The 13,909-nt window shown below is 41.7% G+C and overlaps 1 protein-coding gene across 3 annotated transcripts in view; it reads right to left on the bottom strand.

Moving 5' to 3' along the window:
- The window catches only part of arhgef7a (Rho guanine nucleotide exchange factor (GEF) 7a), a 33,955-nt gene extending 25,866 nt beyond the window's left edge, over positions 1-8,089 (bottom strand). The window contains exons 1-3 of one of the 3 annotated variants that reach the window (XM_063498237.1): positions 7,856-8,089; positions 7,500-7,745; positions 1,677-1,760 (exon numbers count right to left, since the gene is read on the bottom strand). In XM_063498237.1, the coding sequence (XP_063354307.1) occupies positions 1,677-1,760; positions 7,500-7,664 (249 nt within the window). In that variant the 5' untranslated portion in view covers positions 7,665-7,745; positions 7,856-8,089. The remainder of the gene's footprint in view (positions 1-1,676; positions 1,761-7,499; positions 7,746-7,855) is intronic. The other 2 variants (XM_063498236.1, XM_063498235.1) reach the window with 2 other exon arrangements.
- Positions 8,090-13,909: the final 5,820 nt, after the last annotated feature.

The following is a 13,909-nucleotide window of genomic DNA, read 5'->3' as shown; positions in this document are numbered from 1 at the left end:
GCTTTGCCTTTTCCAGATTGTATTTGGGATATCACCACTTCTGTAGGAATATGGAACTTTAAGTTTTATCAGGGTAGCTAGATGGGATAAGTTTGCTCTTTCTGAGGGACCACAGGGGTTGTGGGAACTCTGATGATTCCTCTTCCTGTGGTCAAAGGCATTAATGTTGATGGATAAGTAACAGCAGGCATCCAAATATCAGACGTGGTCACAAGCATCTAAGCAGAATTATTAAAAATCAAATCTAAACGACATCGTTCCTTATGAGATATTTCAACCACAAATGGGACCGCAGCAAATCTGGGAAGTCCCCGCTCAGCCAAGTGTCCAGCTTAACTCTATTTAAAAGAGGTCGGCCAGAACTGCAAAAGCACAGTGCCTTTTTTTCCCCCGTCTTTAACATGCAAGCGCCCTCTGCTCTAATCTGCCGTCGGACCAGTTACCTGGGGTCCGAGCCAGCAGTGCTCTGGGCTCTGGATAACATCCATCTTTGCCCTACAGCTGGTGAGCAGTAGGACTCCCATGTCCCAAATTACTGTAATCCTGCTCTCTACAGTTCACTCAAAAAAATTCACATACAGCTGATCACACATGTGCACACAAGGACTGAACATCCTTTAAAAAAAAAAAAAGTGGTATTTGTGAGTGGTGCATCCTCTGGTAAAGTAACAGCCTGACACAAAAGAGTAGATAGGATGAGGACTATACCAGAAAGAAACACAGATCCTTGCTCAGCACTGCTGCCAGGACCTGTCCCTGCAGTCAGCCAAAGCAAACACAGGTCTTTACCAATAAAGCCATGCATGCACTCAGCTTGCTTTACTTGCATTTCATTTGTCCGTTACTACTAAAATGGCATGTTTCACACACTCAAATTGACAGTGCTTTTTCCCCAGCTCCTCCTCTTGTTCTGTAGCTGGAAGACTCACCAGGGAGAAGCAATGCTGAGGAACACTGACTTGCATTGTCAGAGTGGGACGGTTCAATGACCCCTCTATGCCCCAGCTGATACACAGCCATAAACAGCACTCTGTCCTTAATTTGCAGAAGAGTGGGGTTGGAAATTTCAGTAGTCAAGGCTACAAAATTATCCAGATATTTCTACACGGGCCCAGGAGTGAGCTGCTTAATCCGGGGACATGTTAAGACTTTACACCTTATTATTGTTATTATTATAACGCGTTAATAACTATGTTGGGACAAGACTGGCTTACATAACCATCCCCAGCCTCAGTGACTTGTTTTCAGAGACATGTTTATAGGGTGGCCAGTGTGAAATGGTGGTGAGGGTAAAGCCACGCATGAGCCCGAGGACAAAGCTTTCTGGATTAATCAGACAGCGTAAACATAAGGCGCCTGAGACTGCGCGTGAGGAACGTGGATATTTCCACAGTATCAATCAGAGCCCACCGAGGTGGCTAAAATACTGCACATGCACCCACCTTACGATAAAAAAAAACAAAGCTCTCAGCCGAGCGATGGGTGATTGTTCTCGCTTGCTAATTCACTCCTCCTCCCTCTCTCTGTCAGGGGCTCCGTCCCTCCACTCCATGGACGCATTGTCCATTGTCTCCTCCTGAACATGCAAACTCTACGTTTCAAGCAGCTTCTCTACGTGGTTAAGTGATTGCAATCCCCCCTACACACACCTAAAATAAATCAGAGAGGGTACTCACCTCGACGCGGAAAGCTGTGCAGCCCTTCAGAAACTCTTTTATGTTGCTCAGGCACTCGCCGTCGTTCTTCGGTTCTTGATAAACCTGAAAAAAGGGAAACGCTGGTCAGGAGTTAAACTTCCAGTTCACGCTCGCCTCTCTCTCTGCGGTTGCGTGCGACTTTCATTGCCTTAAAAATCTATCTTCTTCGCCTTCTTCTTCTACGACGCGCATTCTACTGTCTCCCGTGTGTGAGCACTGACCGGGCCTGACACTCCGGGAGGCTGAGCACAAACCCCCCCTCTCAGCGGGGAAGTGGAAGAGAGTGCAGCGTTGGGTCGAGGGAAATGACGTTGACAAATAGGGATGCCCCCCTTCCCCGTCTTCCCCACCCCACCAACTTCTGATGTTGCTTTGGCCTGTGGGTGCACTGGTTTTTATTCCTGTCCCATTTAAATACGTAAAGAAGAAGAATAAAATAAGACAAAAATAGTGGGCGGTGTCGGGAAGCAAAAATGTGATTTTATCCAAAGGACTGCAAAATTATGTTGAATCAGTAAAATATTCAAAACATGATCATCTTCATGATGATAACGTTCATTCTACTAACAAAAAATAAATAAAAATAATAAAATAAATTCTATTTTAGCCTACTGATTAGTACATTTTATAGATGAAATCAAACTGAAACAAACATCAAGCAGAGGACTGCTTGAGCAGTCCTCTAGGGGGGTGAACCACGCAGTCGTTCTTGGTCAAACATATCTGTAGCATTCCTGTACTGCCGTTTCTTTTTATTTGACTTGCAGAGAAATATGAATGAACTTAGCACAAAAATTAAGGAAATTTGTGTTTAGTTGGAAAGTTTGAAAGCTTGTTTATTTTGCTTAAATGTTGCCATAATTGTGGGGAAAATGTATTTGCGGGTTGAGCAGCAGAGTTGAGTGTGTTGTTGCCCTCGCCAGATCCCCTCTGTCAGTGCCAAACAATATTCTGCTACTGAATCTTGTTTTCTGTTGATTGAAGTCTAATGAAAACAACACGTGTTGGCAGTTTAACAATTTATTCATTTTACAAACAGGAGCTCCAGTAGCATGTGGAAGAACTGTGGAATGGCATCCCATCCTTCAACCAGCATTTGTCACAAGTCAGCCAGTGTGGTTGTGTTGGTCACTCTGGCAGGAGCAGCACATCCAGGCTTATCCCACAAGTGTTCAGTAGAGTATAGGTCAGGACTGCAGGCGGGCCATTCCATCCTCTCCACTCCCAAATTCTTGAAGTAGTGTCTGATAAACATCACTCTGTGGGAGCGAGCGATGTCATCTTGGAGGACAGAGTTTGGCCTCAGACTGTGGGGATGTGGGATTGCTACTGGTTGCAGAATCTCATCTCAAGCTCTCTGCAGTGACCTGGAGGCAATTTCAAAGGAAACCTTGTTTTTCCAGTGAGGCAGATGCCCGCCTTCACAATCACACTGCATACACCAAAAGCTGTTACCCTATTGGTGCATCAATCAGCATAGCGTTCTCCATATCTTCTCCACATTTTGACCCAATAATCCAAATGCTGAAAGCAGAAAGTGAACACATCGCTGAACATAATGTTCTTCTGCATCCAGGTTCCAGTGCACATGTTGCAGACAAAAGCGCAAATGGGCCTGACAGTGAAAGGCAGGCCTCCTGGCAGCTCTATGAGACCAGAAATTGTCTAGATAGCGAGTCGTCGGCCATATTGTCCTGCAAACCTAGACTTCAAATCTGTAGAAGACTGCCTGTGGTTCCTAGGTGCTAACAGGTTGAGAAAACGGTCTTCATGTGCTGTCATCTTCTTGGGATACCCATTTGGTAGCCTGTCTCTGACATCCCCTGTTATATGGAAGTCAGTTTGGAAATGGTAGTAAGATTCACTCCAAATAATGCTGCAACTTGGTTTGGTGAAACATTAGCTTGAAGTTGCCCTTTGGCACAGGCCCTATCAAGATCAGACAAATGTGGTATGCTTGGAGGAGACGGCAACTGACCGCTGTAGCAGGGTCCATGCTCACAGGTACTGACAATCAGGCACCTGATTGTCAGCACCTGCAATGCCAGAAGCTCAAAACAAGAGTCAGTAGCAAAATACGCTACATACTCAACTCTGCTGCTCAACTCACAAATGCATTTTTCTTATAAATTTGGCACCATTTAAGGGGAAATGAACAGGCCTTCCAGAGGTATAAGACTTATTGCTAAGGAGCATTGTTACAACAAATTAATCATTGACCAAACTTTATATTTTACCTTTCTGCTAAGTTTATCTATATTTCATGATGTAAAAATGTAAAATGTAAAATGACAGAGTATTCAAGGTGAGTACCAGTTCAAGGATCTGGTATATGAGTGAAGGTTCCACAGGAAAAAACTCACAACATCAAACACTTCTCATTAGTTTTGTAATATGCTTCTTCACAGGATGCTTGTTTATGTTGGAAACTGTAATTTTCTGAGGTGACTTTTTTTTTTAAATCAGCTGTTTTCCCAGAGTGGGGGCAGTTAATGCTTGATTGTTGGTACTAGTATAAAGCCCTGATATATGCTGTAAAAACACAGTAGACTAAGGAGGGAAATCCCTCTGTGAAACATACTGTAATAGGCTGCAGCTGCATCTAGCATGTATCTAGTCACATCTGGCCACTTTATTAAGTCCACTGGTTGTTATGCAAATATTTAATTAGCCAATCACACGGCAGCAATTTAGTGCCTTAAGGGTGTAAACATAGTCAGGAGGACCTGCTGAAGTTTAATCTGTATATGAGAATGGGAAAGAAAGATGATCAAAGCAACTTTAAATGGGAAACACTGGCTGATGCCAGAGGAGCTGGTCTATTCGGAGTATTTCATAAACTGTTGATCTACTGGGATTTTCCCACACAACCATCTCTAACGTTTACAGAGAAAGGACAGAAAAACAGAGAAAATATCCAGTGAGTGGCAGTTCTCCGGGAGAAAATATCATGCTGGTGCCAGAGGTCAGAGGAGAATGCCCAGACTGCTTCAAACTGATAGGAAGACAACAGTAACACAAATAACTGCTTGTTACAACCAAGGTATGCAGAACAGCATCTCTGAATGCACCAGACAGTGTACCTTTAGGTAAATGGGCTACAGGAGCAGAAAACCACTTCAGGTGCCAGTTCACATGGGCTCACTAAATATAGAACGTTTGGTCTGATGAGGCTCGACGTTTGTTGTGACGTTCAGATGGTAGGGTCACAACATATGCACAGATCTGTTGCAAATATGTCATGATTTCATGTCAATATGGACAAAAATCTCTGGGGAATGTTTCCAGCACCTTGATGAATCTGTACCAAGAAGAATTAAGCCGGTTCTGAAGGTGAAAGGGAGGCCAATATGACTCTAGCAAGGGGTTCCTATAAACGGCCTGTGAGTGTAGTAACTTTTCTCTCTTGGCCACGCTTCAAGATTTATTAGCACCAAATGGAAATTTCACTTGTGATGGCAGAGCAATGCAGATACACCTGCTCACAAGCATAAAATAAGGAAACAGGTATATCAATGGGGAGTCATTGCATGAATTTAAATTAAGTTTAAATCCACTATGGTGCCCCCCTTGCCTTTGTTCTGTGCAGCTAGTGTGACTTGAACTGTTAATGAGCAAAATGTATCTTGTTTTTCTCTTGGGCCTCGTAAAATGTTAGCACGGGCTGCAACACAGCAGCAGAGCATGGAAAGGGCTGTCTCCTGTTCACATCTTCGGCTTTTTAGGTGGCATCACTAGCAACTATCACGACTGACATATGGTCCAGCTGTGCCACACATCTTCCGATTTTGGCATGGCATACTGTACAGTGCAGCCCAGAATGACAGTGATTGGTCAGCCTGAATTTGTGGTCACAGAGAGACACCCTACTTATTAAAAAAATGTAAACATGTCAAGACAGATAGACAGATAGGTAGATAGATACAGTATCTTCATTTCATAGTTTTAGTTGTTTTTCAAATAAAAATTGTTCCTTGGATAGTGTATATTAATCATAATAATTTAGCAGACACACTGTATTAAAAATTCCTTCATCACACTTGGCTAATATGTCATTATTGGGTTGGTGCATGTTTTGGTTGAAAAAAAAACATAATAATAATAATAATAATAATAATAATAATAATAATAATAACAATAACAATAATAATATTTCTATTCATTTACAGTTTCGGCTCATCAGATCTGAAAGCATTTAAGAATTAGCCCGAGAGAGAGAAAATACATATTTTATATCCGGTTTTGTTTTTTGTTTTCCTTCTATTAATATGAATAAAGCTCATTACTCTATGTGGTGCTCGCACATTATTCATATGCTGGCTTACTTTATCACTGCAAGCATTTACACACACACACACACACACACACACACACACACACACACACACACACACACACACACACACACACACATGTGTGTATTTATATCCTTGTGGGGACATCTCATTGACACAATGCTTTCCCTAGCCCCTTACCCTAACCCTAACCATCAAAAATGAATGCCTAACCCTGACCCTTACCCTAAACCTAACCATAACCTAATTGTAACCCTGACACTAAAACCACATTTTGAGGCTCAAAAATGCCTTCAAACTCGTGGGGACCGGGATTTTGGTCCCCACAAGGGCTGTTTGTCCCCACAAGTATAGTAAACTACCAATTTTTGGTCCCCATGAAGATGTTAATACCCGTCCACACACACACACACACACACACACACACACACACACACACACACACACACACACACACACACACACACACACACAAACTTAAATGAAAATAAAGAACATTATTATTGTGACAGAAGTAGATTTAACGTTATTGAGACCGGCACATTTGCCCACACAGGATTTCACCCATCACCATATAAGGATAGGTAGCCTATAAAAAAAAAAAAAGAAAAGAAAAAGGGGGAGGCTGTCTTTTAACCACCCTCAGATGTTCTCCTGCATGCTTGATGATCAAACATAACCTCCACCCCAGAGTGATATTTGTCATTTTAAGGGAGGAAAATGGAAAAACCCGTTTGGGCATTGGCAGGCAAATTTGTTGTTGTGAGGGTGCAGGTATAGCCTCCGGCAGCACATCCTCTTTTGAGGAAAACAAATGGCCTCCTTCAGGTTGTTGCTGAAACCAGCAGACGCTGCTGGTTAGCTGACAGACACAAACACTGCGCTGTTTCTTTAAAAAGGGAGAGGGTCTATCGCTGTCTATGCGCCTTTGCAGTCAATGGCGGCCCACTCTTATAGCAATGGTCTGTGTACAGAAAGCCCCTCATCCCCGGCGGATCAATCGGTGTGCACTATCAAAATACACTGACATACAAGCCGCATCCGCCGGGATTAAAGAGAAAATAAAACAGGTTCTTTCAACGATAGCAAAGATCTGCTGAGTGGTTAGAGCTGCATTAAAAGCATATGTCGAGGCCTTCATTTGAAAGCCTCTAAAGCATCTTACAGCTCCCAGAGAATGACCAGTCTTCCTTTTGCTGTAGTGTTACCTTATTAAGAGCAGATTATTATTGGGTGGTACAAACATCGACCTGTATTTTCTCCCTCCTTTTTTCTCCTCTTTTTACACGCTGACATACGCGCAACCATAATACTTCCATCGCAGACAATAACGCGGGCTGCCGTGACCTACAAAAGAAATTTCCTCATGGATCAGTGGGCAGAAAGAGAGGCCAGACAACAAACCGCGTCGGTTTCCCTGTGCTGGGCAACGCGGAGACACGCCGACGCGGGCGGGCGGTTGGGGATGCGGAGGAGAGCGGGGAGTGAGTGTCGGCTATTTCCCTACCTTCTCCGTGGACCCCGGGCTGAGCCGCTCCAGGAGTCTACACAAGACCACCCCATCCTTCAGGGAGGTCTGCAGAAATGCTTCAGGATCTGAGATGGTCTTCTTTGGCGATTCCAGCACCCCGAGCGTAATCAACCATGTAACCGTCTGTTCCGCCGAATTCATGTCCAGTCACAGCAGATCCGATTCAACAAAGCGGCTGTGTTTTGGTATCTCAGCAGCTCAGCGCCCTGGTTACGCTGTCATCTGTGCGTTAGAATAGGAACAGCATTAATCCAACCATATGATGCATGATATGAGAGAGAGTGTGTGTGTGTAGGGTGTGCTGTGGGAAGAAAGGGGGGAAAAAACTGTACCTCGGGTGGATGCGGATGACGGCTGGCTTGTGGAAATTCAGCAAGTCTGTTTCCCCCCCTCTAACCTGGAAAGCTGTCAAGTGCGGTTCGCTGTGATGCGTCGAGTCAGTGGACTGCATACATGCGCATCGCAGCCGCCAGCCGCTCGTCTATTGGATGACATCACAGGAGAGGGACAAGCCTGTCCAACCAGTTGTTGGGGCACTTTTATCGTGTCATGAATAGGCTTTTACTGCGTGGCTTTGCATATCCTGCCCTTTCATCCGTTTTTATTATAACCACGCCACAGGCTATCCGTTGTTATCTGCTGTAAGCTGTGTGTTTTTTGGAGGGGTTTTTTTTGGACAGGCCTCAGTTGGAAAAAAGGGGAAGCAGCTGAGCAGACAAATCGGCTTATTGATGTCCTTAAAAAGACAAGCTCTGAAGAAAGGTAACATAAAATATATTTTGACCGAAGCACCTTCATAATACCGAGCTATGTATCCATAAAGACATGCTGCCAAACTGCTGCATGGACTATTATGATGTAGCCCTCAATTATGGGGTCAGGATAATATATATTGGAGGTAACATTAAAAAAAAAACAACCAAATAAATAAATAAATAAAAAGTTGTTCTACATAAAAAAAAATTTTTTACATAACTTTTATATTCACTGTAAAATGCTAGCTCCACCTTTTAAGGCACCAGGATAAAACAAAACGAAACACAGATGACTTTAAAATAACAATTTCAGATTAGTCTTTATTGCAATCTTTAAGTGAAACGTGTCTTATGAATACAGGATCATAAAGCTCATTATCCTTAATGTAGAGCACCAATACCAGGAAAAACACCAAAACACACTATTACACAGACGTATGAGGTCAAGATGTTGCACAACAGCCCAACCTTCACCCAGCCCTTTCCAAATACGCGCACGCGTACACACACGCATCAATCTTCTACTTTTAAATAGTGTTACCGGTAAAGAAAAAAAATAGCCCTGTTCTGTTTACAGTTTGGTTCAGTGTAAACAGCACACTGTGAATTTTACCCTGAGGGCAGCAGCCCATACTCTTTGTATTTACAGAACGTGGTTTGGGTTACAGGTGTTATTAAGGCTCTGCCTCCTCACCAGCTACTCAAATAGTCCTAAAATATCTCCCAAAGAGAAGTTGGTGGTTATTTTTCCTGCACTTTTGAAGCTTTGAGAAGAGTTTAATGGAAGAGCTACCGAAAAGAGTTTGTCATCTGCCTCAACAGGTGATAGATTCAGTAGATGCCCTCAGGCAGCTATTCATTCTGAGCCTTTAGAGAAACGCACACACTGAGTGATTTGTCAACAAATGTAATCCACCAGATGATCCCGTTTTTACTGAGAATCTAAATAAACGCTGACTTATGTGTCTCATTTTAAAGACTTGCCTAAACCGTTCACACATTCAAAACATATAATTAGACTCATTAGATGAAGGAAAACCACCTGATCCTAAAAAACATTGAAACTACAAAGAACTCAGACCGAAACATTATCATGCAACCATGTTAATATTAGGTTAGCCATTAAACTGGCCGTGAGGGGGGTTGAATTTAATGAGACAAATATGGCATCAAACTGACCAGGAAGAACATAGAAATTTGATTAAATAATGTGTAAATAAGGTGCTATTGAACAAGAGAATATTATTTAGCTCTCTCACTTCTTTTGTCCTGCAAAGGCAACAGGGAAAACGTTTAGGGGAGCTCTCATATTTCTACTGCACCCTGCACTGTAGCAGAGGAGTGCATAAGTTTCCACTTTGGCCACGAGGCGGCGCCCTCTGTTCACTGATCTGTTCTAATCTTTTCAGCGTCGCATGAATGCCTTCTGGCTTATGTTATGAGACAACTCTTGGTGGTTTATATGCTGCATGCTACACTAACACGGCGTGAACAAGGTAAGCAAGCAGCCAATTAATAATAACCCCAAAAATATGAATACAACGGCTGCTTCGCCTTCAGTGTATAAATTTGAGGCAGCATGGGTACAAGTGCTTCTTAATTAGACTTTTTTAAAATAAATTTTAAAAAATAGATTTTTTTTAAATTGCGCAACATCTGGAAAAAAAGATATTTACATCAAAACTTTATTAATAACTGTCAACATTTCTAAGTAAGCGTGGGCCAAAATATTGATATGGCAATATAGCCTATCGCTTCCATCTGCAATGCATTACTGATACATGGGTATCCATTATTTTTAATAATACATGTAGGCACTCTAAATGGACTCCCTCGCCAGTTTGACTGATCAGAGCGCAGACTTTATGACTCCTCACGGTGGCATTTGTCAAGTTTATGAAGTGGAGGGATGTTAACAGTGAGGACCAAAAAAAACAGTTGAAACTGTGGGACACAGAGTAACTCTTTACTTACTCTGACAAGTTAGAGTAAGTAAGGAGTTGTGAATTTATTCACTGATACATTACAGTGAATAAATACATAATTCCTTCTTTTTTGCCTATTTGGGGTGTTTTGGGGTTCTTTTATAGCTGTACATATATTGTGATGCATGACAGGGTTAAATGTATCAACTATCTTTTAATGACTGTATCATTATATCATCATTACCATAAGCAATGTGTCATGATCATTTTCTATATATTCTGTGATTCCTGCCACAATTTTAACAGTCAGAGGGATTTTTCAGAGTCTTTACTCCAGTGAAGTTTTTATTGTTATAAAGCAGCAGTAAATCATTTATTAACTACAAAGGAGGGAAAGGGGAGGCTGGACTGTTAAATCAATTAGATATTGTATTTTAGTTAGTTCAAATTGTGAAATATGAGCACTGTACAAAAATGCACAAACAGTGTAGCTCACCCCACTTCTGTTCTCCTCACACCTTCTCCATCTCCCTTATTTTGCAGAAAGGAGTGTGTGTGGGTGAACATGTGTACATGCATGCCTGCCATGTGCGCACACACATGTGTTGTCAGGAAGGGTGACTCTTGAGGCAAGCTGTGTTCTAAACAGGCAGCCGTTGAGGGATGCCGCTGTACCTTTGAGGTCCTATCACCATGGGCCTGTAACCAAGGGTGCCACTGTGTGGCTGTGGAGACTAGCTCCAGGCATTTCATATCCCTCCATTCCCAGTTCATCTGTATAGTTTCCACTCTGTTCCACAGGCAGATGCTGTACTTTCATTCTCTTTGCCTTTGTGTGCATGCAGAAGGAACCAGGAATAGTTTATGTAATATTAGAATAAACCAGCCAGATACTCAGAGAGGTACTCCCACAGACTTCTCAGATGGACTTAAATAGCTCATTGCTAAAACCACTGGGTTCATTTAGACTCACTTTACACAGAATTTTGCTTACATTATTTGAAAAATGGAAATTATTACAAATAAACTTGGAAAAAACTGTTTATTTATTTGTTTGCTTATTTATTAGATATTTATTTATAAATAGGAGCATTTACTCTCACTAATTACACTCAGCTGATGAGTTATTATTAGCATCTTAGCAATTCATTCACTTTTTTGGCTACTGAGGAGATATTTCAATGGTTTATCCATACACTTTTCTAGCAGCTTGAAATGCAGTTTTCCTTTTGATGATGACTTATTCATTTTATGTATTTATGCATTGCTTTGGATTTGTGTCTCACAGCCTATCCATCACTTTAAAGGAACTCCAGTGTTCAAACCTTCTCAGGTCAGCTAAACTATTCTTTCTATGTACAAGTTTCAAGGCTACTGGAAAAGTAGCCTGGAAGCATATTAGTTATTTGTATTTGCTACATTTGACTTTTTTTTGTAAGTTATTGCTTAAATATGCATTTTACAAAGAATTTATTTATTTTGCTTGTTTGTTTGTTTGGGGTTTTTTTTGGGGGGGGGTCATACTGATGATGTAGAAGTCTCAAAAACTTCTTAAAAACTCTTTCATTAAACATGATACTCTTGGCTTTAAAGAGTTAAGAGTTCTTACCTTTTAGTAAGGAAGTACAGAGTTCATTATAAGTATAACAGTGCACAAAAATGAAATGTGCATACCATGTAAATAAAAATGAGCATGCTCACACAAACACATGCCACCTGTACTACTATACTATCTGAAATCAAAGAATCCATACAGAGAGCAAGTCCCATTGAACGAGCTAAAGCCAAAGGCTCACAATCAGTCTATAAAGTCAAGTCTGTCTCGTGTCAAATCTAAACAAAAGACCAGCACACATGAACTCACAAACAAGCACAGTCTTCTCATGTGCACAAAGTTTTTGATGTCTTCAGCATTTGGCAGATCAAATGAGTTTCTTCATGTGGGCTCATAAACAAGCAAAACTGAAGCCTGTGACAGAGTCGCAGAGTTATCTGTGACTGCTCCCGTGTTCGGTCTTTGACAGCTGCCATAAACAAAACCAGGAACACTGTGTTCTCTGAAGTGTGTGCAGCCCAAACCAAACTCCACATTTAATCAGTTAAAATGCTCCCCCTGTCCCTCTTTATAAAGTATATGCTGCTGTTACAGGGAAATAGCTGGTTTGAATGATCATGGTGTCACCTGTGCTTCTTTAAATCAATGAAGTCAGAACTCTAATGTATCAGCCTTTTTGTGTCCATATCTCATTCTTCTTCCGGCATCCCCCGAAAGCCATCTGAGCTAGAGAGACAGCTCATATTTTATTGTGACAAGGCAAAGTCCATCCAAGAGCCAGAGTTACTTCACAGGCCAGAATGCATTAAGCAGAATAATGGATGGGCTAGACAAACACACAGTGCCAAAATGTCAGAAAGAGAGATGATCAGACATACAGTACATTTTCTGTGGAGGGGTTGAAGCCTACAGCAGGACATGACAAATTCAATTTTCCTCACAACATGCTTTCAGCCAAAGATTTTTTTTTCCATGTGAGGTAAAGCTTTGCATGTAGAACTGCCTGCTGCAAAACTAATAATCATGTTTACCTGATCTTATAGCAAGAGTAAAACCAAAACAAGACACAGGAGCGTAAATCAGATGCAACATGAATGTCCCTTTATGGCCATAAGAGGCGTGTGAAACAATGTGCACAATGTGCTTGATTTGGCTCCCTTTTTGCCAAACTTTACTACTAACATATAAAAGTGATGCATGTTTACTTTGTCGAATATGCTTGCATAGACAACTATATGTGTGCTGATTTTCTATGAGCTATAATATGTGTGAATCTATGAGACTGTTTAAAGCTGATAGGAAAGTAACCAATAACTTAAATAACCACTCATTGCAACCTGTGAATGCAGAAGAGCACATAATATATTGCACCCTGAAGCAGATGGGCTACAGGAGCAGAAGACCACACCAGGTGCTAGCTCTGTCAGCTAAGAGCAGGACAGTGAGGCTGAGTCACTGATTATTGTTGCTGAATATGTCCATCCCCTTATGATCACAGTGTGCCTGTCTTCTGATGGCTGCTTCCAGCAGGATGGAGTGTTGCAAAGTTAAATCAACTGTCTTCAAATCTTGTCTCGCTACCCTGATCCCCAACCGGTCTCTGCAGATGTCTGCCCTTCCCTGAGCCTGATTCAGCTGGAGGCTTCTTCCTGTTAAAAGGGAGTTTTTCCTTCCCACTGTCACCAAGTGCTTGCTCAAAGTGGGTTGTTTGATTCTTGTGGTTTTCTCTCTATTACTCTAAGGTTTTCACCTTAAAATATAAAGTGCCTTGAGGCAACTGTTGTTGTAATTTGGTGCTATATAAATCAAATTGATTTAAACTCATTACAACCAAGGTATGCATAGGAGCATCTCTGAAACACATTGAAACACACAACACATTGAGCTTTGAAGCATTTGCACTACAGCAGCAGAAGACCGCACCAGGTGCCACTCCTGTCAGCTGAGAACAGAAAACTGAGGCTACGGTTCTCACAGGATCACCAGAAATTGGATAATCAAAGACTGGAAAAACATTACTTGGTCTTATGAGTCCTGGTTTCTGATGCAACACACCAATGGTGTGGTCACAATGTGGCACATTTATTTTCTTTTATTTTCTTTTTTTCAAATCAATGTTTCAAAGATATTGAGATATAATGTTGGGGAAGT

This window comes from Pelmatolapia mariae, linkage group LG16_19, assembly GCF_036321145.2.
Source record: "Pelmatolapia mariae isolate MD_Pm_ZW linkage group LG16_19, Pm_UMD_F_2, whole genome shotgun sequence".
NCBI lineage: Eukaryota > Metazoa > Chordata > Actinopteri > Cichliformes > Cichlidae > Pelmatolapia > Pelmatolapia mariae.
Note: the sequence above shows the minus strand (reverse complement) of the source record. Positions and strands in the feature narration are given on the sequence as shown.